At 32.5% G+C, this 26,393-nt stretch overlaps 1 protein-coding gene across 5 annotated transcripts in view; it reads left to right on the top strand.

Moving 5' to 3' along the window:
• FAM135A (family with sequence similarity 135 member A) overlaps positions 1 to 26,074 on the top strand; it is an 88,430-nt gene extending 62,356 nt beyond the window's left edge. For 2 of the 5 annotated variants that reach the window (XM_081044202.1, XM_081044201.1), the window contains 10 exons: positions 860 to 933; positions 2,338 to 2,492; positions 3,292 to 5,068; positions 6,556 to 6,716; positions 8,620 to 8,711; positions 9,229 to 9,326; positions 11,422 to 11,573; positions 13,109 to 13,219; positions 21,537 to 21,650; positions 23,545 to 26,074. In XM_081044202.1, coding sequence (XP_080900328.1) covers positions 860 to 933; positions 2,338 to 2,492; positions 3,292 to 5,068; positions 6,556 to 6,716; positions 8,620 to 8,711; positions 9,229 to 9,326; positions 11,422 to 11,573; positions 13,109 to 13,219; positions 21,537 to 21,650; positions 23,545 to 23,750 — 2,940 coding nt within the window. In that variant the 3' untranslated portion in view covers positions 23,751 to 26,074. Of the gene's footprint in view, positions 1 to 859; positions 934 to 2,337; positions 2,493 to 2,712; positions 5,069 to 6,555; positions 6,717 to 8,619; positions 8,712 to 9,228; positions 9,327 to 11,421; positions 11,574 to 13,108; positions 13,220 to 21,536; positions 21,651 to 23,544 lie in introns of all 5 variants that reach the window. The other 3 variants (XM_081044200.1, XM_081044199.1, XM_081044203.1) reach the window with 2 other exon arrangements.
• Positions 26,075 to 26,393: the final 319 nt, after the last annotated feature.

Genomic DNA, 26,393 nt, shown 5'->3' with positions numbered 1-26,393 from the left:
CTCTTTTCTCTGTGTCCTCCAAACAAAACATCTTCTCCACCTCCTTACTGTTGCTTCATTTTGCCCCAATAGCTGATAAAGCCTTTCTTAGCATAATTAGAAATGAAAGTGTAAAAATATAAATATGATGGAAGAAATATTTAATTAGATTCAACCAGTATTTATCAACTACTTGCTTCTGGGGACATACCGGTAGCAAGATAAATGTTTCGGGGGATAACAAAAATTATCAAAATGTAGTTCCTACTCTAAAGAACATTACACATTTGGGGAGAAGACAATTCATATATACAATTAATTTAGGGGAAAATGTGGTGAATGCTATAATGGCAATTATAATAGCTTATATTTATATACACTTCAGATTTAAAACTGCTCAAAATAACCTCTTAGTACAACAGGTATTAAGTAGATTTTGAAAATGAGTCATCCAAGGCTCAAAGGCGAAATGCCCAAAGTCACAGTGCCAATAAGTCAGTCAATTCAGCTGGCATATACTTGATGCCTGGCACACAGCATGAGGGAAGTACTAGCTGATTCTGGCATTTATCCCATGTGTTGGGCACTATTCATGGGATTGGGGCTGTCATGGTGAATAAGACAAACATGCCCCTGTCTTCAAGAAAGATAAGTGGTGGATCTATGATATAAGCCTAAATTTCTCACTCTACAGTCTATTGTTTCTTTTATTTCATGCAGTACCAAAATATAGTGCCCTGGCAATCTCCCTGAGGAGGGATATTTATTCTCACAGGGGCGGTCGTGCCTAATGGAGGGAGTTATTTTCCCTACCATCCCATGCTTGATTGGTTTTTTCAAATGTGCCACAGTATTCATACTTCCTTTCGGAATTTTTCAGGTACGCAGATTTTCTGAAGCATTCTTTTGTTTTGAACATCCAAGAGAAGCTGCCATTGCATACCAGGAACTTCAGTGAGTAGCATGAATCCGAAATAAAAATGATTTTATTTCCTTTTACATAAGATACCTATCTCAGAATTTATCAGTGACAGAATATACAATATTTAAAATGCAGAAAATAGGAGAATTTAATGTTCAGAAATCCCATTTAATCCAATTGGGCTTAATCTTACGAATTACTTCATGAAAGACCCATACCTTATGTAAAGAAGTATATTGCACGTTACCCACTCCCTCCATGTCTCATCTGCTATAAGCTTGGTAGTCCCATACAGCTCTGGCTCCCTTTCTATTTGGCCATCTTGTCGTATCTTTATTTTCACAGGTCAGAATCTCTTACATTCATTATTACATATTACAGATTTTCATAAGTAGTCTGACTGGCGTTGCCTTCTGTTATTCAAATGGCTTACAGTTAAAATAGCCAGAATAGATGCCTTCCATTTTTCCCTACTGAGTACATTTAGATCAGTTTTCTTTGACTTTAAAGAATAATTTGAGGGCATTGTACTGAGCAAAAGAAGTCAGACATAAAAGAGTCTATACTATATGATTCTGTTTACATGAAGTTCTAGAACAGATAAAACTAAGGTGAACAAAGTCGGAACAGTGGTTGTCTTGTGACTTGGGCTGGGAGTTTGATCGGAAAGACATGAGAGTACTCTCCTTGTAGATGGAAATAATTCGGTGTTATATATCCATTTGTCAGAATTGTACAGCTAAGATTTGTGTATTTCAGTAACTGTGAATTTACCTAAAAAATAAACTATAAATAATAATAGAGTGTGAGCGTAGGTAGTGAGTGAGGGTATAGATAAAACAAGAAGGGCAAAATGTTAATTGTTGAAGCTGAGTGATGGGGTTGATTATACTATTCTGTTTACTTTTATTTGTTTGAAATTTTCCATGAGAAAATGTTCTTTAAAACAAACTCTTTTGTATTAGAAAGTTATACACTTTGTTTCAAATACCCATTAATTGTATTCATCAAAATGTGTTAAGTAGAGCAATAGCCATGGAACACTTTTTTTTTTCCCAACACTGTCATCAAATCATTAATAGGCATTTGAGCTTTTGGTATTTCTCTTATATGCTATTCTCAGCAAATTAGGAAGTTCAGACATTAAACATAGATAACTCACTTTGAAGTAACATTTAAAAGTATAGAAGAATATAATAGAAATTAAATAATTTATCAACAAACCATAATTTTATAAGCCAATAATTTATTGTCAACAAACCACAATTTTCACTTTACCAGTTTTTATTTCTAACCAAAGAGCTCTTTCACAAGGTGGTTACATTTTGAGGAAGGGGTACAGGAATGAGGAGGGAAATGGGAATGGGTAGAGTCTATAAGGTGGAATTGGGTGTAATTTTTAAAAATTACAGTCTGACTTAAGAAATATTTTTCAGTGCTCAGAGTCATCTACAGATGTGCACCGCTATCAAAAATACTTCCTTCTGCAGTTCTCTTCCACCCCTACCTATTGAATGTAGTGAATTAGATGGAGATCTCAATTCATTACCTATAATCTTTGAAGATAGGTATTTAGATTCAGTTATTGAAGGTAAGTATAATCTAACTAAAATATGTAAGCTGTGTGTGTAATTTTCAGTATATTCTTCCTAATATATATATAAAACCATTCCCTAATGTGGGGACATTTTCCCCTCCAGTTTTATTTATTTTTGAGGATATTAGAAAGTTATAGTCAGAAAAAGTAGACTTAATCATGTGAGTTCTCCCACCTTGTTTTAAACCTGAATTTTTTTTTCTTTGGATAAAAGACTTAGATGCACCCTGGATGGGAATTCAGAATCTTCAAAGATCAGAGTCCAGTAGAATGGATAAATATGAGACTGAAGAAAGCTCTGTAGCTGGACTTTCTAGCCCAGAGGTGAAAGTCAGACCTGCTGGTGCCTCCAATTTTTGGTATACAGAAGGTGAAAAGCAGCTCACAAAATCTCTAAAAGGAAAGAATGAAGAATCAAATAAATCCAAGGTTAAGGTCACTAAACTCATGAAAACAATGAAACCTGAAAATACAAAAAAATTAATAAAACAGAACTCTAAAGATTCTGTGGTTTTGGTAGGCTACAAATGTTTGAAAAGTACAGCATCACATGATCTCTTTAAAAGCTTTGAAGGCAATCCTTCACATAGTCAGAAGGATCCCACAGTGTGTGGATATAATTGTGACCTAAAGACCTACGTCAGACAGACAAGTCAAAAGGAAGCTAGCTATTTGCCAACTAATACAGAGAGAACCGAACAAAAGTCTCCAGATATTGAAAATATGCAACCAGACCTGTTTGATCCTTTGAACTCTGGCAGCCTAAATCTTTGTGCAAATTTGTCCATTTCAGGTAAACTTGATATCTCCCAGGACGATAGTGAAATTACACAAGTGGAACACAATGTGGCAACCCGAAGTTCATCAGACGATTGCCATGATCATCAAACAAACCCATCTTCAGGCGTTAGAACAATTGAAGTAAAGCCCTGTAATAAAGATCCTTTCAGTGGAGAGAAAATAACTGTTAAAATAGGACCTTGGACAGAGCTTCAACAAGAAGAAATATTTGTGGATAGTTTACAACTACCCAACTTTGAATCCTTAGAATCTAATGGTAAATCTAAATCTATAGAACTAACACTTGAAAAGGAAGCTTTGCAGGACACAAAGTATCGTTCTGTTGGAGAATCATTAGCTAAGTTAAGAAGTACTCAACCTACTTCTACAAAAGAATACCATGTTGTAGTAAGTGGAGATACAATTAAGTTGCCAGATATTAATGCCACATATGCCTCATCTAGATTTTCAGATTCAGGTGTTGAAAGTGAACCAAGTTCTTTTGCAACACATCCAAACCCTGATGCAGTATATGAAACTGTGCAAGGGCAAGGTCCTTACAATAATGAAAGATTATTTCCTCAGCTTTTGATGAAACCTGATTGTAATATAAAATTTTCATTAGGAAGTCATTGTACTGAGAGTACAAGTGCTTTAAGTGAAATACAGTCATCTTTGACATCCATAAACTCTCTACCTTCTGATGATGAACTGTCACCTGATGAAAATTCTAAGAAATCTGTTATACCTGAATGCCACCCAAGCGATAGCAAAACTGTATTAACAACTCTAGAAACAATTGATTTGTCAAAATGTGATGATGCTAAAAAGTCAAGTATTGTTTTACAACAGCAGAGTGTCATATTTTCGGGGCATTTGGACAATGAAACTATAGCAATACATTCCTTAAATTCAAGCACTAAAGACCCTTTACAATTTGTTTTTTCAGATGAAGATACTTCCGGTGATGTGAAAAGTAGTTGCAGCTCCAAATCTAACTTGGACACTATGTGTAAAGACTCCCAGAGTCCTGATAAATCTAATAACTCTATAGGGACAGCAACTACATTAAATTCAAAACTTGTTTGTTTAGGCATCCCTTGTGTTGTTTCGGGTTCCATTTCTACTAATACAGAAGTTAGTGAAGATAGAACTGTGAAAAGGAAAAATAGTGATGCATTAGATCTCAAGCAAATAAATTCAGAAACCCCTACAGTTAAAAATGAAACTCATCCGGGTATAAGCGACCCTTTTTCAGCCAGTCCTGACATGGTAAAACAAGGGCTTGTGGAAAATTATTTTGGCTCTCAAAGCAGTGCGGATATTTCTGACACATGTGCTATTAGCTACAGCAATTCAGTGAGCCCTCAGAAGGAAGCTTCTGAAAAAGGAAGTAGTAATCTTCAGGAGGAACAGGGTAAAGAGGACGAGGAGGAAGAGCAGGATCAACAAATGGTTCAAAATGGGTATTATGAAGAAACAGAGTATGCAGCTTTGGATGGAACAGTAAATGCTCACTGTACAAACAGAGACGCACTAGAAGAAGAAAGAATTATAAAACCAGAACAAATAAACAGGGAATTTCTGAGGGATGGTATAAATATGCCTACTGTCTGTACTTCGGGTTGTTTGTCTTTCCCATCTGCACCACGAGAGTCTCCTTGTAGTGTTAATAAGTATTCTTCTAAAAGTAAAGCTGATGCCATTACAAAGCAGCCAAGCAGCTCTTCTTACAACTTCACTTCATCAGTTTCCTGGTATGAAAATTCACCAAAACCTCAAATACAAGCGTAAGTAATGTGCGATAGCATGTGCTTCTAAATACATGTAAAGATACTTATTTATTTATTTCTCTGATAACATATATATTTCATATTCTCTGGTTTGTGTAATACAAAAACGTGATTCTTTGAGTAACTATCTAAAATGGAGAAATGAACTCATTTTACAATTTGACAAATCTGTAGTTTCCTGTGTGATAGTTTTTTTCTATAAGCTAGACATTCCTGATATAAATTTTCCATTGGTAGTTTTGTTAGAAATATGGAATAATTAAGGTTAAAACTTTTTTTTCATCAGTGCCTTATTTTCCCCCCCTTAACTAACTCCCAGACAAAAGTTAGGTTTTATAGGTACATCTGGCTAATAAGGACAATGTTAGATGATGAATAAGAGGCTAGCAGTAACTTCCTAAACCTACCAGACTCAGATAGCCTCAGCTAAATCAGTGATTTCCAGAATTGAGATTTCATGGACCAGCAAAAAATCCAGAAAAATGTGAAGATAACATAGTTTTACTAGCCTGCTACTGGTTCTCAAAATATTGTACTACCTTACCCCAGATGGAGTTATAATCCCTAGAGCGAAAGGTCTGGTCATGTCAACAGTAGATTTTAAAGTTCCGAAATTATTCTGATTCGTACACATAATTAAGATCTCTAGTGCCTAAAGCCAGTGACACCAGTGAGGTGATAACAGCCCATTAAAGAATTACCTCCTTCTGGGTACCTCAGCTATTCCTGAGTCATTAATGAAAACAATGGTCTATGTGTTTGATCCAGTGTGTCCTACTCCGTTTTACTTTTATGCATCCAAATGATACAATATTATGTATCAATTTGCATCAAATGATACAATATTACCAAAGTTAAAATTTTTGATGTTTGCAATCCCCAAATTGATTAATCCCTCATTCCAAATGAGTGTCTGCCACCAATTATATTTAGTCACATCCCCTACTTAGTTCTGCTTCTTCTTGTTGCTATTTTTAGAATACCAATACAAATAACGTAATCTACTAAATACTATAACTACCATTCCCACTGTTTCACTTTATAGAATAGCTCCTTCCCTTCTGTTTGTGTAAGATTAAAAAGGAGCAGAGAGGACAAGATTTGATTACAGGATAAACATCAGTCATCTTTCCAGTGCTTCTCCCGGCTTTTCTATGCATACAATATAAAACTTTGTATAAAGCGTAACTCCACCCCAAATATTTTCTTAGTTGATTTCAGATTTAAAAGAATATGTTTAAAGTGATTTCAGGTTTAAAATATTCATTGTATTTGATCAGAATACGTATTAAAAATAGTAAAGGAAATTGCTCTGTTATTTCTAAATCGTTCAGGTGATCCCACATATTTTGATCAGTTTAAAATCACATATTGCTGAGTTTTCTTTTCTGTGAAAGTCCATAAATTCAGCAGATTGTCTTTTTGGTTCTACAAACTGAATATAATACTTTGTAAACAGTATCTTTTATAATATTTTGCTTCAGCTTCCTTCAGGCAAGAGAAGAATTGAAGCAACTGAAACTCCCGGGGTTCATGTACAGTGATGTCCCCCTGCTGGCCTCCTCAGTGCCGTACTTCAGCATGGAAGAAGAGGACGGCTCTGAAGAGGGCGTTCATCTCATCGTCTGTGTGCATGGTTTAGATGGTATGAAACAGCTGGTGACCCAAAGCAACTCAGTGGTGGTCTTTTCTTCATAGATCTCGTTTAGTTTTATTTCACCTTGAAACTGAAAAGAAGATTTGTTTTAAATTGCTTAAACAAATTGAATCTTAAATACATTTTAAAACAGGAATATGCTTAATTTTGCTAAGCATCATATTAGATTTTCTTTCAAGTAAATTTTCCTTGGAATTGACATCCATGTGCCAGCATCTTATTTAACTTTGGATTTTTCTGTCTTCTCTCTGTTTTTTGCCAGCTGTCATCTCATAGTAATCATTTTGTATCCCTTTGATAGTCTTCCTACTTTCCTTTTAGCTTGAGGCTTTAAACCTTATGGACTAGAAAAATCAACACCTAAAAATTAAAGATTCACTAATTAATTAGAGTATAATTTAAATTCTAGATACCTGGTTTTAGTGCTATGGTTTTTGTTATAGATGACAGCTATTTGGCTTACTCAGCAGACTTTTTCTATTGATTAGGAATTATATTAGAAGATACCAGATATGTCTAGACTAGTGGAGTAATACTGTATTATGATGTTATTCTGTAAGAACAAATTGACAAAAGATTTTATGGATTGTAAAAATACTAAATACACTTCTGTGCTAGTAAATGCTCATGAAATTGGAGATTTTTCTTTAAAAAAAAAAACCTGACTCTCAAGAAATGAAATACCTCCAGTACTAACGTCTTCCATCCCAATAATAATGTTTTCAAATAATTATCCCCCAGAGAATCTCTGGCACACTCATCTTTGAAATTTTCTAGAAACGTTATCCCTATGTTACATAAACTGTTGCAGAATAATAGAAAAAAAAAAGACTGCGTACAGCCCATTTTATTCCTTGAAGTTAAACTAACCTTGTTACCAAGTAGGAAAAACATATTACACCCATACCCCCAAAAACATTAGATCAGTTTAACATAAATACACTTAATAAAACTAACAATATTGCAGAAATTTAATTAATTAATTTATTTTAAAAATGTCCGAAGAACCCTCTAGCAAATAAGATTTAATTCCCAGAATGCAAACATAAGTAAATATAAAGAAATTTATTAATAAAATATACTACATCAGCAGATCAAGAAAGAAACTATTGAAAAAAAATGCAGTATTCATTCCCAGTTATGACAACTAAGCACCAAACTGGAAGCCTTCCTTAGCACCAGCCATAGTTCATTAATATGATTAAGCATATGTATTCCCATCCAGTGGAAAACAAATGCTTAGTAGTGAAACACTACAGGTATCCCTTTTAAAATCAGGAATAAAGCAGTTATATCTGTCAGTGCATGAAATATGTAAAAGATATAAATATTGGAAGGGTAAAGTAAAAATTCAGCAATTGATGTTGACATGTTTATATTCGTAAATAAACCAAAGGGATTACAAATGTTTTACATTTCTAGATATCTTCTAAATTAGTAAACTATCCTAGTTTATTTAAATGGATTTTTATTTCCATACGTACATACCAGTACCACCAAAGGAAAGTCCTCAGATTAAATCTAAATCTAAAATGCATCTGGAGTAGTGATGGTAGGCAGTACTTTAGTCAGTCATTCACAACTACGTAGGAAGCACGTACCTGAGTGAGTACTACCAGCGAAACAAGTGCACTGTTAGAGGGGAATGTGAAAGCATCGGTGTGACCAAAACCTCCTAAGAAACAAGATTGTTGAATGACATTGTCTGGCTCATAGAAATAGCTTTGCAATAAAAATTGAAGACTCTTATTTCAGACTGGATTTTCTATTCAAAATTGGCATATGCCATAAACTTGTCTTTGAGAACTGTAAAAATATATGATGATGCACTTTACACCTTTTACTTTATCTTATCCTTTAGACATAATTTTTCATTTTCTTCATTTTCTAGGTAACAGTGCAGATTTGCGATTAGTAAAAACTTATATTGAACTTGGACTACCCGGGGGAAGAATTGATTTTCTTATGTCTGAGAGAAATCAGGTACAACAACATCACAGTGTTTCCAGTGGAAGCAAACATTTTTGTACTAGTTTCTACATATTAATTGCTTACTACAAAATGCCTGTAGTAGTAGAAATAATTTTTCTGATTTCTATAAAATTTAACATTAGTACATTTCCCAAAGAAATAGAAATGATTTACAGGTCAATTTATGAGCTCTTCACATGAGCAGAATTTCTAGAATTTCACATTTCTATGAAAATATTAACTAAATCATTATAAATAACCTTATGTTAAGTGTTGGCAGTGAGCTAAACAAACAACTAAGTAAAGTAAGTGTTATTAAGAACTTTGAACCTTTTTTTCCCTAGAAACTCTCTTTTTGCTCATTTTAAAACAATGACTATTACTTTCACACTAACTTCTCTAAGAAAAAACAAAAAGCACTGGTTTTAACCATGTTTTCAATGCCTAAACTAAAACTAATATGTATATTCAGTTTTTCATGTGATTATACAAATTCAGTATATAATGTGTCTGTTTTGCTTTTGTTTAGAATGATACTTTTGCTGATTTTGATAGCATGACTGATCGCCTTCTAGATGAGATAATACAGTATATTCAGATATATAGTCTAACAGTCTCAAAAATAAGGTAACTTCTATAATATTACACAACTATTTTTATATCTTTGTGAATTACAGAAAAACTAAACATAATTTCTGATATTTATGATATTGTTGTCCTGTTCTGAAATATAGGAGACCACAACTGAATTTAACTTAAAGAGAAAAAAAATTAAAAGATTTTGGGAAATCCCACATATTACATGATTCCGTTTATATGAATTGTACAGAATTAGCAAATGTATAGACAGAAGTAGGTTAGTGATTGCTTATAGCTGGGAGAAATGGAAGATGCGGGGAGTGATAGCTAAAGGGTACAGCATTTCTTTTTGAGGTGGTGAAAATGTTATAAAATTTCTCATAGTAGTGGTTGTACAACTCTGAATGCACTAAAAACCAATGAATTGTATACTTTAAATGGACAAATTATATTGTATATGAATTATATATTAAAAGCTGTTAACAGAAAAGTTATAAGGAAATGGATATACTCATATATTAAAAAAGAAACAATAAAAATATTTTCAGTTTCAGGACTATACTTTGTGAGTCGGGTTTCTACAAGCAAGAGATGATGATCAACATAAGCTCATTATTTAATCAGATACTGTGGATAGACATGGGAGAGAGAAAAGAATTTGTCTCTTCTAATCCATTATGAATTAAATAAAAAGTCAAAACTAATATTCCAGCCTCAAAAAGAATGGAATAAACTGACTACTTTCTTTCTTTCTTTTTTTTTTTTGTATTCAACATTGTATTAGAGGTCCTAGACAATGATATAAGGCAAACAAAAGAAATGAAAGGTATAAAAAGCAGAAACAAAGGCTTAAAAAAATCTCTCCTTGAAAATAACGATTGTTTATATAGAAAAACCTCAGCCAATTTGCAAAGCAACTAGAACTAATAAGTGAATGTAGCAAGATCACAGGACCAAAAGTAAACTGACTACTTTCATATCCCAACTAGGTTAGAGGAAGAAGCTGACTCTATACTGTAGGCTTTTGTAGTATTTGTTTCCATTCTAAAGTATAGAGTAGGGACTAAGAAAAGAGATAAGCAGATTTGTATTTGAAATCATTTTTTAAAAACATTTCTGTTAAAAATCAGAACATGATTTTTAATGCAAGTTTATTGAGGGGAGGAGAGATTATTTTCTTGTTCTAATTAATCTCTCCACTTACAGAATTTAAAATGTGGTTTCTTTACTAAATTTTCTACAGTGATCTTGTATTCCTTTTATTTATTTATGATGAGAAAGTAATATATTATTTTAGTTTTTTCATTCATCCACAAAAAGTATGCCCTCTTTCAGTTGAGACTGTCAGTTAAAATAAACCATTATCCAAAAGCCAGGTCTGACTGATTGAGGACTGTTAGTTACCATCATAAGTCTCACCCCACAGCTTTAAGCACTTCAGTTTGGGAAAGAAGTTTGTCCTGAGCTTACTAGTATATGTGTGAGCCAGTGTTACGTAGTACAAGAGCATTCAAGCTCTCTTCTTTCAGTTAATTGTCCCCAGGGATTCACATACTGTCCATTATAAAATAATACTAAACAAAAGGGCTCTTTTGATTTATTCCTTAATAAAAGTGAAGTGCTTTATAAATATTAGTTATTCTTTTGGTATAACCTTAGACTTATAGTAGGAAAATACGTGTTTTACCTGTGCCTTGAAAGTACTTTATCAAAGAACCCTCCCATTTTTGAGTGTGTACCAGAGAATAAGAGAAATGGGTGTATAATTTCTTGTAGTCATCCTTATGTGTGCAATTTCATTATTTTGTTTTAAATCATGACTTAAGTAAATAATTGTGTGTGCCTAAGGAGGCAAATTTATCGTCTAGTCAATGTATTATTACTTTTTAAATGTATTTATTTCTAAGCAGGTAGAAATTATTATGAGTAAAAATTTTCTGATAAGTAATGTCTTGTTTCTATAAGAACAAGCATTAAAATTATATAATAGGAATTTTCTACTACATTATCAAACCATAATTTTAAAACACATTGGAAATTTTAAAATTCTTAGTATTTCACATTAATGTATAGTGATATCAGCTTTGATGTTTGTTTTTAAAACTAATACTATAGGAGAAACGTTATTTTTTTTCTCTTAAAGCTTTATTGGACATTCATTGGGCAATTTAATAATCCGTTCAGTGCTTACCAGGCCAAGGTTCAAATATTACCTCAACAAACTTCATACCTTTCTATCTCTTTCTGGACCTCACCTTGGTACACTCTACAATAGCAGTGCTCTTGTTAATACAGGTAAAACGTTTTGTTGTTCAGTATAAATAATATGGGGAGACAAATTTAAGTACAAATTTAATATTTTCTGGTGTTTACGTTAGAGCCAACTTGTCATATACTTTGAATTTCATAAAACAAAAGATGTAGCTACTTTTCTATTTTGTCATGCACATGAAATAAGCTGATAAGTCGTTTCAGAAAATGCATCTTATCATATTGAGATACTTGTCAAAAGGCCTGCATTTTTTTCTTTTTTTCATTAAACTGTCTAAATATTTTCAGTAAATGTTCATCTTATAAACAGGTCATTCTGTTCCATTAGTTGAACAGATAACAAATAAATGTCTATATTTAATATATTATAATGTTATAACATATTTTATATAGAATGTTAACTCTGATTTTTGTTTGATAACAATAAAGGAATTTTATGAGAAAATAAATTCTAAAATTTTTGAAGAATTTAAATTAAAGTCAAGAGCCCAATTTTGATTAGAATAAATGTTCTCGTTAAGAAAGATCTTGATTCTTGATTTGCCTTTTATTTGGTTTGGTTTGTCCTTAGATTTTTAAAATGGTTTTTATTGTTTAGTCAATTGATTCCCATTGAGAGAATAAATTAGACTTCATTGAGTCTTGAAATTCTTATTTCCATTTTCTCTTCCATTTCTTTTCTTGACAAAGAAAGAAAACCATTTTCCTTTGTATCAAATGGTGGTTTTCAAAATATAGGTGGATCTAGGTTTTTAGTGTCAAAAAGATAACATGAGAAAAGTGAAATACATAAATAATAAACCATAGAACCAAGTATGAATAAGATGTAGTACTCCAAATTTCTTTCTTCAAACTTTTCCCTGGACAGGCTTATAATGATCAGATTTAATCAATTAAAGGGTTCTTCTTCTTCTTTTCTTTTCCTGTTCCCTCTGTAATATTAGAAGCACCATAAATGGCAATGAATATTCCACAATATTTAAAACCAGGTCCAGAGTGATTAGGGTTTCACATAAGGGGAAGATGCATTAAATATGGGTAACTGATAATATAAAGAAATACTCTTAAATATGAAAGTTAAGTTATATTCAGCTATTACTAGAAAACATTAACCAATTGCTCATTCTAAGCGTTGGTCCTTATACAATTGGTCTACAATTAATTTAACTTATTATTTATAGTCTCAAAACTCTGTGCTTAGGCATTTGGATCTACTACTGTGTTTGAAGTTTTATCCCCTTCTGCTTTATAATTTGAGCAAATATATCCAAAGGTACACTTTTCCCAAATTTGTTCTTTGTAAACTATTGTTTATTTTATTACTGTTTGAGAAAGAAATAGCAAGCCACGATTATCAACCACGATTAACCCATAGTTAACCTATGTATGTATATGTATATTTGTTATCAGAAAATGGAAATACTTTGCAAATATATTAGCCAACAAATGCTAATTTGAGGGATATCTTTTTTTGAAATGAAATATATATTAAAATTCATAATCTTGGCACATGTTACCATATATTTTGTTATACTTACATATGATTTATAACTCTCTAGGTCTGTGGTTTATGCAAAAATGGAAAAAATCAGGTTCTCTTTTGCAATTGACATGTCGAGATCATTCAGACCCTCGCCAAACTTTCTTATACAAGCTTAGTAATAAAGCAGGTAAGTGTATAGTAACAGTTTTGAAAACATTCACATCCTTTTTAAAATAAACTTTTAGCAGATAAATCATCACCATGTCTTTCTGGTGATTAAAAAAGTTTTAGTCAATTATAATTTCTTTGTAATAAAATAGCAGACTTACAATTAAAACTAAGCAATCCATAGCATGGTTTAATTTTCTCGTGATTGTATTTATCTTTTATGAGCTACGCAGCTACTTTGAAATCATCCTAAAATTTTTAACATTTATAATTTATACCAATTATAAGTTAGTCAGTTTTTTAATTAGGCCTCTGCATGTCTTAGCTCTCCTGTCTTTCTAGCTTCACCTACACCAATTTTCAATCCTTGTTATTCTTCTTTTCTATTCTAAGTCTGTCAAGCATTTCTGGAAAATTCCAGGAACGAAACTATTAATATTTATTCCGTCTACAAATTCTCACCACTGGATGAGTCTTGTTATTTGTCTTTTATTAGCTGATTATGAACAATATTCCCCATCTTGCATGTATTTTGTATGCTTTTACAGCCTGAGGTACCCAACTGCTTTGCCATTCACACTCTCTAAATGATCTTACTTACTTCTGACCTTTCCATATCTCCCTGACTCATCCTCAGACTTATGTCTTCCCAATACATTCTTTCCACTACATCCTTTGAAATCTCTATCTGCAGGAAACAGACTGCCCTCCTCTTTATTTTATTCAAAGAATGTTATTTCCACTTCCTTCTGAAAGTGGAGACATAACTGAAACCCAGATATTACCCTACCCAACCCTCATCTTCCCCTTCCTGTCTGTACAGCAGAGCTTGGCAAACTTTTTCTCTAAAGGGCCAGATAGTAAATATTTTGACTTTGTGGGCCATATGATCTCTGTAGCAACTACTCCGTAATACCACTGTAGCACAAAAATAGCCATAAACAATATATAAATTAATGAAAGCCCCCTCCTTCTAAAAATATTTTCCTCCCTCCAATTCTGTAACATCAGCCTCTCCGGATTTTCTTTCATCTTGGCTCTCTGCTTCCTTCACAGGCTTCTTTTCTTTCCTTTCCCCTTAAAAGTTGGTGTTCTTGGGCTCCAGCCTCTGTCTCCTGCTCTTCTCACTCTGTACATTTTTCTTTGATAGCATCATCCCATTTCTATCTTCACTCTCAGGTATGTATCTCTAAGAGCTCAGTCCTCTGTGCTGTGCTCCAGACCTCCGTGCCCCGCTGCCTACCAAACATATTCACTTAGATGTCTCATGGGTGCCTCAAATGCAATGTGCTCAGACACCTCCTCTTTCCACTCAGGTTGAGTTCTCTGGATTCCACAACTACAGGAATGCCACCCCCATCGCCCCAGCCAGAAACTTAGAAGTTGTCCTGGACTCTTGTTCACTCCCCCCTCATGTCTACTGAGTTATCAAGCCCTGAAACATTCTGCTTTCTTAGTAGCTAATAGAGGCTTCTCTTTTCTTTGCCACTGCCCTAGTTCAGCCTTCATCATTTTCACTTCGATTATTGCTGCAGTCTCCAAATTAGTTACCCTGCCTCTTTATGCCCCCTTCTCTCCAATCTCACTTCCTCCTCAGATAAAACGATCCTCTAGTTTAGTCAGATCATATTGCTCCTGTTGGAAAATCTTTCATGGTACCTTATAGCTTTCAGGATGAAGTTTAGATTCCATGGCTTACAGCGTGAAATCCTTTTTAATGTGGTTACTGATTCTTTTACTTGCTTCATATCCTACTCCTCCCACATACATATCCTTTGCTTTAGCCATGCACACATGTTTTATACTTCCTTGCATTCACCCGTGCTTTTTCTACTGCTGTTCCTCCTGAAGTGTTTACCCCATCCTTTTAGAACTGATTCTTTCCATCTTAAAAAGTTAAACTCAAAGCACCACCTACTATCAAAAGCTTTTCTTGATGCTCTGGTTTAGTTCTCCTGTGCTTTCAGAGAACTGAGTATATGCCTTTATATCCCAAATCTTATATCTTCAGGACTGAGTTCATTAATGAATTCCAATCCTCATTTGTCTGCTAGACATCTCTATTTACGTATCAAACTAAATATGTTTAATACTGAAATATTGTCTTCTTTTGCTCCCTCTTTTTTCATCTTTTTTAAAATGGTACTTTATCCTCTAAATTACTTGGTCTGAAACAACTCAATGTCATCTTTGAATGACCCCACTTCTTTGTATTTCACATCCCAGATTGTTAATATTATCTCTGAATTCATATTAGCATTAGGTATGGACCTCTTTTATACCCATTATAGTTTATCTCATGTGAGTCATTTTAAATATTTTATCCTTTTTTCCTTAAGTATGATTTATTGTGACAACCTTTTTCTACCCCCCACCCCTACATACACACCCAGTTCTTATGTAGTTCTTCCTAGTAGGTGTTTGGTATAAGTCCATTGAATCAATGAGTGATCTTTTTCATGTTATTTTCAATATCCAAAAGCAAATCAAACATTGTATAGTATGCTGAAAATCAAATCCACATATTCGGTAACTGATACCATGTTTCCCCGAAAATAAGACCTAGCTGGATAATCAGTTCTAATGTGTCTTGTGGAGCAAAAATTAATATAAGACCCGGTCTTATTTTACTATAATATAAGACCAGGTCTATAATATAATATACTATACTATAATATACTATACTATAATATAATATAATATAATATAATATAATATAATATAATATGCAATACTGGGTCTTATATTAAGTTTTGCTCCAAAAGACGCATTAGAGCTGATTGTCTAGCTAGGTCTTATTTTCAGAGAAACAGGGTAGTTCCAAGTCTGAGGTAATTTGAACTTGTAAGCACAGCCTTTATAAATCTGTTTTTTATCTTCATTCCTATCACCCATGTCCTCCATCCTGCTCTTGAAACATTTGATATGAACACTAGACAGAATTTAGTAGTTGAATATAGCCCACTTCATTTGAGTCCTGTTTTTGCCTTTTCAGGTTTCTGCTTTAAATGTTGCTATTAATATGATAAAGAGATTTGGGAATAGTTATTTCATGTATTATCTATTATTAGAATCAGTAAAAGAAAGTTATTTTAAAGATCTAGTTTTATTATTTTGTTTATAAGGATGTAAAGAAAACAGTAAGTTACTTACAGTGTACAGAAATATATATTTGATTAATAAAACTATGAGATATTCCTACAAAATCAAATATAGCATGTAGCTCTCATGTGAGAAAAACTTACTGACACTAACTAGGACCATTGTGTGTGGCTATGGAGTTTGTACCACTGCTTGCTTATGAGTCAGGAAATAGATGAAAGGCAAAACTAAATTAAATGTTCCCTGGGGTCTGTGTATTTATATTGCATTTTAGAAAGTAAAATTTAAAACTTTTGCTTACAAGTTATTAATTTATTATTTGCCTTATAATGTGTGGCAAAATTCTCACCTCCCCTCTGGTTGTTCCAGCCTAACACTGCTTTTAGGAGCCAAACTTTGAAGGTACACGTAGGTATTAGTTCTAACTGAAACACTGACTAGGTTGCTTAATCTAAATAAACTTCAGTTTCTTCATCGGTACAATGGGAATAATAGTATCTTCCTCACAAGACTATTAAAGATTAATTGTAAACAATTACCACTCTCAGTAACATGGAACTCAGTAAATGTTGGATGATAAAAATAGCTCTAAATGAAGATGTGCCTGAACTAAAGTAATATTAGTGTTTTAGATTGTAGAAGTTTCCTTTCAGAATAACATCATGAGTATATTTTAGGAGATATTTTAACAGAACTGTTAAAAAACAAGCTCATCTATATGTCAGTATTACTAGCTATAAAAAAAGTACTCAAATGACTTACTAAAATTGTTTTTATGTTTTAAGATTTCTATTTGTATGCAGATACAAGTTTATTAGTATACACATAAATTGAATTATTATTATCGTTGGAAAATAACATGAAAGAATATTATTAGAATATTATTAGTATATTTTCTAATAATCATGACTAATGAATTAAATAATACTAAAATACGGGAATAAGTAAACCATGTTTCCCTGAAAATAAGACCTAGCCAAACCATCAGCTCTAATGCGTCTTTTGGAGCAAAAATTAATATAAGACCTGGTCTTATTTTAATATAATGTAAGAAGAATAGAATAGAATAGAATAGAATAGAATAGAATAGAAGCCATGTTATGTTAAGCCATTAATGTATATTTTTAAGAACTTTAGAAGCGATTTCTAATTGCAGTTTTAAATATCAAAAAATATTCACTAATTGATTTAAAAATTACAGTATTGTCACAGGGGTTGGAGCAAGTCTGTCTTGAGCTATGTATCCCCCCCATCCCTTTTTGTCATCTAGAGAATTGTGAAAAATGAGTAGTCAGTTCTTAGGAAATTATTACACCTGAATATATACATGTATTTATTTTATTCACAATGCGGAAATATATGGGTTTACATTAGAAACATAAGTAAAATAGGAAAACAGAACAATGTTTACTTAACTATTTTATTTAACTAATATGCCATTCTCGGGTGTTTTTAAACAATCAAAAAGCCCTAGTGATAATTTGTCTTTTATATTTTCACTCTGTTAAAGGTACAAAGTTTTGGATGCCCTAGCCCAATTATTGCTTCTGTTTCTTCTAAATAGCCAGTTTTCTGCTCTTCGGGGAAAGCCTAAAATAACCTGCCTAAAACCAAAATCCAGCCTTCTACCTTCTTCCCTCCTTTTATTTAAGCAAAGCCTCCCCTGTGGGTCTTCCTTGTGCAAGATTTTTTTCTCTACAACATATCATTAATTAGTAGCTTTCCTTAACTGAAAGCTATTTATTATTTTTTAATTAAGAAAACATTTAAAAACCTAAACTAATTTGTATGATTTATAAAACAATTGAGAAATGTTATACTTTTTATAAAAATCGTATATTTATTATGAATTGTCTTTTTTATTTTGTGAACACAATAGATCTAGAGGACTAAAGAAATATTACTTTTAAGAGGAAATTACCTTTTTTGATTAAGGCATTACAATTGTAAACATTCATTAAATTTTTATAGCAACTTCTGGCCAAAAAACCTATAGTAGTCTATAAATTGAAGATAGAATATATAAATAGTTTACACAGTATAGTTAGGGCATACTAACATCTCAGCAATAAATTATCAAAGCAAAGAAAGACGCTAAAGGAACTAGAGCAAATGGAAGGTAAAATGTCTATTATATACATTAGGTGACACCAGTCAAGGTTCCGTAGAGAGAAGGATCATGGACACTCTTGCATTCCTTGTTGAGGGCTCATATATAGCCACATAAGAATCTATTGTTAAAACTTCCAAAACACAATATTCTATTTTAAGATCTTCCAAAAAACATTTGCTTAGAATCTCTTTACCAGCTGTTGAACTCTGACAAGTAAAATATAACAGTTAAAGAAGTCTCTTGTTGTGTTACTATGGTATGACTGGCATAAGATAATCTTTTCTTCCAGCAGATTACAAAGGTGTTTAATCATAGCTATGACTTGATTTGTAAATAACATTTCTATTTTGTTTCTGAAAGTGTGGGAAAGAATCAGCATCAGCTAGCATTATTTTAGGAAGCAAATTCTTCCGAATACAGTGTTTAAAATTAATGAATATAAAGAATAGTTGAATTTTACATAGAATATGTCAATTTTAAAAGCACAGGTTTTCTCAACCTCAGCACTGTTGACATTCAGGATTGGATAATTCTTTGTCGTCAGGGGTTGTCATATGCATTGTAGGATTTTTAGCAGTATCCCTGGCCTCTACTCACAAAATGTCAGTGGCATACGCACCCCTCCACACCCTTTCACATTCCAAACCCCAGTTGTGACAAAAATATCTCCAGACACTGCTAAGTGTCCCTCAGGGTGCAAAACCACCAGTTTAGAACCACTGTTTTAGCCAATACCAGATAGTAAATAGAACATGAATGAATATGAATTGCCTTAAAACAATAAAATTTCAGAAAAAATTAGTCACCAAAAGTTTCAGGAAGACTAAGATAATGAAGATGAAAGCTACCATTTATAATGTTCATAAATAAATCACGTTATTATATAGAAAAATATTGAAGATTTACTTTAATCTTTTTCTTGGTAATCCTGAAAATTAACTAAATATTTACAAACTTTTCTATTAATAGTTCAAGTATCTTATTCTACATATGGGGAAATCTTGTTACTTTCCCAAGTTAAAGATAACTTCAACCAAAAATTAGCCACGTCAGGGGCTGAAAGAAGAACTAACCCTAAGGCCATCTAACTACGTCATCATTAAGCAGCTAGAATCAGTGCATATGCAGAGAAGATGAACCTTGAATATGAGCCTCCCAAAATATTAGCTGGACTTCAACTCAGATGAAGTACTTCCATAATGCCCATTGTAACTCTGGGCCTACCTTGTTTCACTTGAGTTTCTACCCTCTTTAGCCAACACTGCTGGAAATGAATTGAAACCAAAAGATTCAAAAAGAGTCACATTCTATTTAACTAATTTAGTTCTTGGCTAACACAAGAGGCAAACATATGCAGAAGTACAATATTAGTATTAATTTATTGTTGAAAAACTATTATTAAAATCTACTAAATTTAGAATGCATTTTAAAGTACAGTACTGTTTTATGAATCACATTTAGAAGTATGACAATATAGTATGTTTATATTAGTATCATGGTCTTTGATTTTATTTATTTCATCATCTTGGAATCTGCGAGTTAAAGGATATATTAGAAACCCCCTCCTCTACTTTTTGTTGATTTTGCATACTTCCGTTCCACTGAGCGGCCTGAACCTGAGGAGACATAGATACTTCTTCGCTCAAGGATGTCATCTAAAGCAGTGATTCTCCAACTGAGTATCGTTTCTCTATAGGAGTATATCAGAATCTCTGCAAAAAGCTATTTTGAAAAATATATTTAATACAATTTTTTTAATGTAATGCTTATTCCTATAACTATAGAAATAAAGCAGTGTCAAGAACTGGGGGCAGAGTTATTGTAGAGGAGTATAAAGTTCAAGTACTGATTGATTTTTATTTTTTTTAATGGGAGATAGTATAGTGTTTTGCATGCTGATAAGAATGATCTGTACAAAAGAGTTTCTTAATGAATATCAGGTTTTCTTAATGAATATCTTTCTAAAATATTATTTTAAAAGTTTGTATAATTGAATTAATTTCTGTTATAAACATTTGATTATTTCACTTATGTCCCTAGAATGCTATGTATTTAAATTGCCTCAAAGTGTTCTCTTTGGGAAAAAGGGACGATGACCTTATATTTGGCATAGAGGGATATATTCAGTCTCACCTGGTTGTGTGTCGGTCTGCACTATTCTCATTAGGATGCTTAAGTTCCAAGGGAGAAAGAGAGCTTCTGCAAAGGCTTCCTGTATTCTGGATCCACAGTAGTCCCCAAAATTGGCCTGTCCCTAAGGATCTGAATTTCAGTGAGCAAAAAGTATCAAAATTTCACTCTGGAACATTCCAGAAATGAAATATGCACTACACATCCAATTATAATGTATTGCCATTATTTATTTGTATCTTATTTAATAATCACATAAATTTTTTATATTTTATTTACTAGTCTAAATAGTAAAATTAGAACATTACTGATCTAAAGTAGTCACGAACATAGTTTCAGTACTTAAATGAGGTAATTAACGAAGTATCCCAAGGTCACAAGCTCTGAATTCACCTAGTTTAACAAAAAAATGGCACCTGACAAGTCTGTGGATGGATCATGAAACCCGTTATTATTACTAAAAAAATCACAGCAGATATCCTCTTGAAATACTCAAATAAGGAGAAAATATGAATAATATTAGACAAGAGTCAAATGAAACATAAAGTAAAATGTCAGCTCTAAAAGAGTCCATATAGACTGTTTTGTTTGTTTTTATAGAAGAGTATAATTATGTTTCTTGGGGAAATATTCTTAAATATTGAGGAATATCCTTTGGAAAGTAACAATGTCATGAAATATTTCCTATGGAATTTTAACCCACCATATCTAATTTCTCCCCTCCCCGCCATACCATCACACCACAATCCTTGCTCTCAATGCAAACACGCTTTCCTCTTATCAGCACACAAACTCCATACAATGAAGCTGGGGGAAGGGGTTGGGACTTGTAGATAATATATAAAAATGTGGAGAAAGAATTAATCAGGTATTTTAAAAGCCATAAACTTAGTGCTACTGAGTAAATAAAATGGGGGGGGTCACTTAATATACTAATAAGTTCTAAATCTTGTTAATTATTGCATTATAACTCAGTATTTTCTCTTCACAGGGCTTCATTACTTCAAAAATGTTGTGCTAGTGGGATCGCTACAGGATCGCTATGTTCCTTATCACTCTGCCCGAATTGAAATGTGTAAAACAGCTTTAAAAGACAAACAGTCAGGTAACAAAGTAAATTAGAAGTATTTCGAAGAGTTATATCTACCCATGAGCTTTTTCCAAAATTTTTCTTGTACTCACTTTTTCTCTCCTTTCTCTCCTTTTGCTTCTTTTTTCCACCCACTGATGTAAATTAGCTATCTTTCCTCCATTTTTCTTCCTTTCGTAACACCTGCCACCTCAGATGTTTTTTGCCGATGAAACCATAGTTTTTTTATGAAATAGTTTTTAAATTACAAATCCTTCTCCATTTTGCTGCCTCAAAAGTAATCTGTACTTTGATTTCCTCTGAATTATTGGAATTAGTGATAATAGCTATTTGGAGTCAGAAGGAGACTTGTATGCACGTTTTATAACTGAGGCTCAGAGATGCTAAGTGGTTTACCCAAAGTCACTGCTGGTTAATTACAGGCTCAGGGTAAGAACTTGGGTGTCCTGCCTCCCAATATTGCCTCAGTTCCTTTTTGGAATGAGGCTGATTTTAAACATATTCTCAACCCTGCTTTTCTTTCCCATTGTGACAGTGAATAGTCCTTTCTGGTAGGGAGTGTCTTAGACACATTTGTGTTGGCATTGCCTAGCATGGTACCTGGCACATAGTAAGTACTCTATTCATTTAATAAATATATATTTAAGCATTTTGTGACATCAGAATAACTTTTTTTTAACTTCTGTTCTAGCAAGAGTCCACTTAAGGGAAAAGGCTAAAGTCCACTTAGAGAAAAATCAGAAGACGTTTAACCTTCAGATGGGTCACTAAAACAAGACAAATGTCCTTTGTATTAACAGTGAGATTCTGTGCCACGGGGGGCCAGGGAAAATCTAATAAAGGAGGTTTGGATTTCTTCCTATGTAAGAATATTTTTTAAATAGCATGAAACCAGAAATCCAACTTGACTCACAATGAAAACTAAGAAGTGAGGTAGAAGTAAAAAATTTTCTATGAATCTGTGATATTACTCTTTCTCTTAAATATCTCTCTCTTCTTTCTCTAACTGTACTTCTTTCTATGTACTGTGCCCTTCTCGTCATTCCTCACGGGACTACATCTGCCTCTCCTCCAAAATTTAATACCTGCCTCCCTAGAATATACATGTTCCATGGATATGTGTTAGCTTTTATCTATTGGTAATATAGTAATGCATAGTTATTAAAAACTGTTTTGCCTCTTATATACAGTAGTTTGTGTTTTTATGTGTGTGTGTGTGTGTGTGTGTTATATATATTATATCTGGATATAATATATATAATATATATGTATGTAGCCTTTATCTCTTATGCTTAGCATAACCTCAATAAATCCATTGTAAGAATTAACCAAAAAGAGAGAGAGGAGCATAATGTTGGAATTAAAAGCTGAACCAAGCATTAAATAAATCTTAAAAACAAAATAAAAGATTCTTTTTAATCTTTGAGCCAAACTCATTGTTCTTCTGATTATAGGAAGTTGCTATTCTTCTGAAAATAATGTGGAAATATGTGGGAAAATGTTGAGTGCCTCGGATACTTTTTAAATTACTTGCTATAGACTAAAGTTTCAAATTTTACCTTAATCAAAATGTTTCACCATGGCTACTTTTTCATAATGCTTTAATGAGTCATAAGTGACTTAATGTTGAAGAAAACTGTTTGGTATAGTCATTACTTTGAATTAAAAATAGCAAATTGACAGGAATAATGTTTAATAAATTTATTTTTACTTGGCTAGAGAGATAAATAATCTATATTTTTTCTAGAATAGTCTCAAAAATGATAGTGAAAGAAAAAGCAAACCTTTTAAAATACCTTTTTCTGCTTCAAATGGAAATAATGTAACTAAATTTTATAAATTATATAGAAGTCGACATAGAATTTTTTAAGCAACTCATGTGAACTAATTTTCCTTTACTTTTCCATAGGACAAATCTATTCAGAAATGATCCATAACTTGCTTCATCCAGTTCTGCAAAACAAGGACTGTAATTTGGTTCGATATAATGTCATCAATGCATTGCCCAATACAGCTGATTCGCTCATTGGGAGAGCTGCACATATAGCTGTTCTTGATTCAGAAATATTTTTAGAGAAATTCTTTCTGGTCGCTGCCCTCAAATATTTCCAGTAGAATAAAAACATTGTTAGAGACTTGACAATTACCTCATTCAACAATGATTCAAATAGTGTATTATATTAAAGTATACATGCTGATAAGTTCTAAGAAATATTTATACCTTTTTATATGGAAGATAATTTATATCATCCATGTTTAGAGCTTTTTAAACATCAACTTTACTTTCTAGGTAATGTGGCTGTGCAATATTTTTTTAATTTTATCTTTTTACTTTTCTATTACTTTTTCATATATTTTGCTACATAAGTATTTCATTGAAACTTTAAGCCCATATATTTGTCTGATTATTATTGGCTTTCCACAATTTTTACATCAAACTCATATTAGAGACCATTATTGCTAGAAGAGCATGGGACTTTAAATTTTCTAGTATTGGGTATATTCAGTTAATTATAAATTTTACTTTTAACATTTTACTCTGTTTTAACTGGAAATAAAATTATGGCTGCTAAAATATATTTTTTGAAGTCAACTCGTTAGCCCTGCCAAACCAAGTAGTTCATATATGACAATGTTAAAAAGTTTTCTATAAAAAGTCATTGTTGCTATTAAACATATGTCATGCCTATTAAAATATATTTTCTACTGGTGATTTCAACATTATTTCTCACATTGACTTTTATTACCGGAACTTTTCATGTTCATATTAGCAGTATCTAGAGATTTTTGAATGTTTGAATGCCCTCTGCTTTGATTTCGTTGGAATTTTGTTAAATTTAGTAATGTTGCTTGACCTTTTTGATTACATTTATTTAACTTTTTTTGTGAACTTCCTTGTATGTACATAATAATTAAATGTTGAAATTTGTGAAATACTTTTATGAATTTAGATCATTTTTAAATATTGTTAAAATTTGTTGAACTAAAAAGAACTGTAAATAAAATAATTCATGTTAAAAATGGAAAATAATTAACTTTACATGTTTGATGATACAAATACAAATGTTTTTGATATATGGAGATGTTAAGTCTCTTAACTTTCCTAAAGGTGCTGAATAGCGTAAAATTCACTATTTTCCTTTCCTGTTTTACTTGTGAAAATAATGCACTAAGGGTGGATAGAAGGTCTGTTTGCATTTACCAGTTGTGATTGGACAGAAAGTTTTTGTATGTATTGTATAATTGATGCATGTTTATTTTAAGCATTGTGTTATTGTTCCGGTGTTAATAAATGAACAAGTGACTATCTAGAGGAACAGCTAAAACACTTGCTTATTTTCAGAATAGTAGAGGTACATTTTTATTTTTAATTGGACAGACTATATTAATTAACTGTCTAGACCAGCATGATTGTGTAACTTAGAGCCTTTGTATTTTTATAATTTATGTCTTTTGCATATATGTTAAGTAGTTAAAAGGTATTCCATAAATCTTTACTTTTCAAAAAGTACTTGAAAATTCAATGAAATGACTAAGCAATAATATTTCAAGTGCGTTATAACTGGAAAACATAAATATATGCATTGTCTACCACGTATTTTTGCCACACACATTTTTCATCTTCACGCACGAGTACGTTGACCTTGAATTTGAAATATCATGCTTATTGTAAGTTTGAATAATCTTCCAGGTTTATCAAAGGATTCATTCGTACTTATATTCATATAATTATATTTAAGGGTAAATTGCTCTTATGATCACATTTAGTTGATTGGTTGTTGGTTGTTTTAATACAGTTTTAAAAGCACATCAATGATCATGGTTTAAAAATCTAACAACTTGTGATTTATCAATTAGGGAAACTATGAAATGTTGTTCACCTCCAAATTCAGATTACAGGGGTGGGGTGGGGAAATGATTATCTGAAACAGTATAATTGACTCTTAGAGAATGAAGCTCATTAAACCAATAAGAATTCTTGGTTGCAAACAACAAAAAACAATTATGATTAACTTAAGCAGAAAAGTAATTCATTGGAAGAATGTTAGGCAGCTCACAGAAATAATAAAAAGGTTGGAGAACCAGATTTAGAAAACAGTAGAAACCAAAGGAAGCCAGATGACCAAAATCATAGCCAAGTTCCAACCTCAAGAAGATATGGAAGTTCTGTATACATCTGCCTGCAGTGAGGCCTCTGAAAACTGGATTTCAGAATCTGCTTATTTGCATCTCTCACTCCAGGTTAAAAGTCTGGTGGGAATGTCCAACTGACCACGCTTAGTCTTGTGCCAGCACTCAGGCTGTCAGACATCAAAGACCACAGGTATATCTGACCTTTTCAGCTTCCCCAGTAGAAGATGGGACCATTTCTCCTACCAAGATTACTAAACATATGAAATGGATTTGATGAGCCAGCACCAAATATAAAAACATAACCGAGTCCTACTATAGTCCATTTCTTTGTCTTTCCAACATCTACATATACCATTCTTCCCATATTTAAACATGTTAAATGCTTCCTCCTAACAAAATACTATTATCCCTCTTCCAATTCTAAGTCCAGGATCTCAGTATGATATCCATTTCTCCTCTGGTTCTATAATCTTGACTCAATAATTTGCAACCTATGGACAAAACTGTGACCTCACCACCACCCCTAAATACAATAATAGTATAAGATAGGAAAAGAAAAGAGAAATTAAGCATATAAGCATATGCGTAAGCCAATGAGGAAGAAAATATTGCTACAGCAGTGCT

The sequence above is a fragment of the Rhinolophus hipposideros genome (genome assembly GCF_964194185.1).
Source record: "Rhinolophus hipposideros genome assembly, chromosome: 3".
NCBI classification, from domain to species: domain Eukaryota; kingdom Metazoa; phylum Chordata; class Mammalia; order Chiroptera; family Rhinolophidae; genus Rhinolophus; species Rhinolophus hipposideros.
Note: the sequence above shows the minus strand (reverse complement) of the source record. Positions and strands in the feature narration are given on the sequence as shown.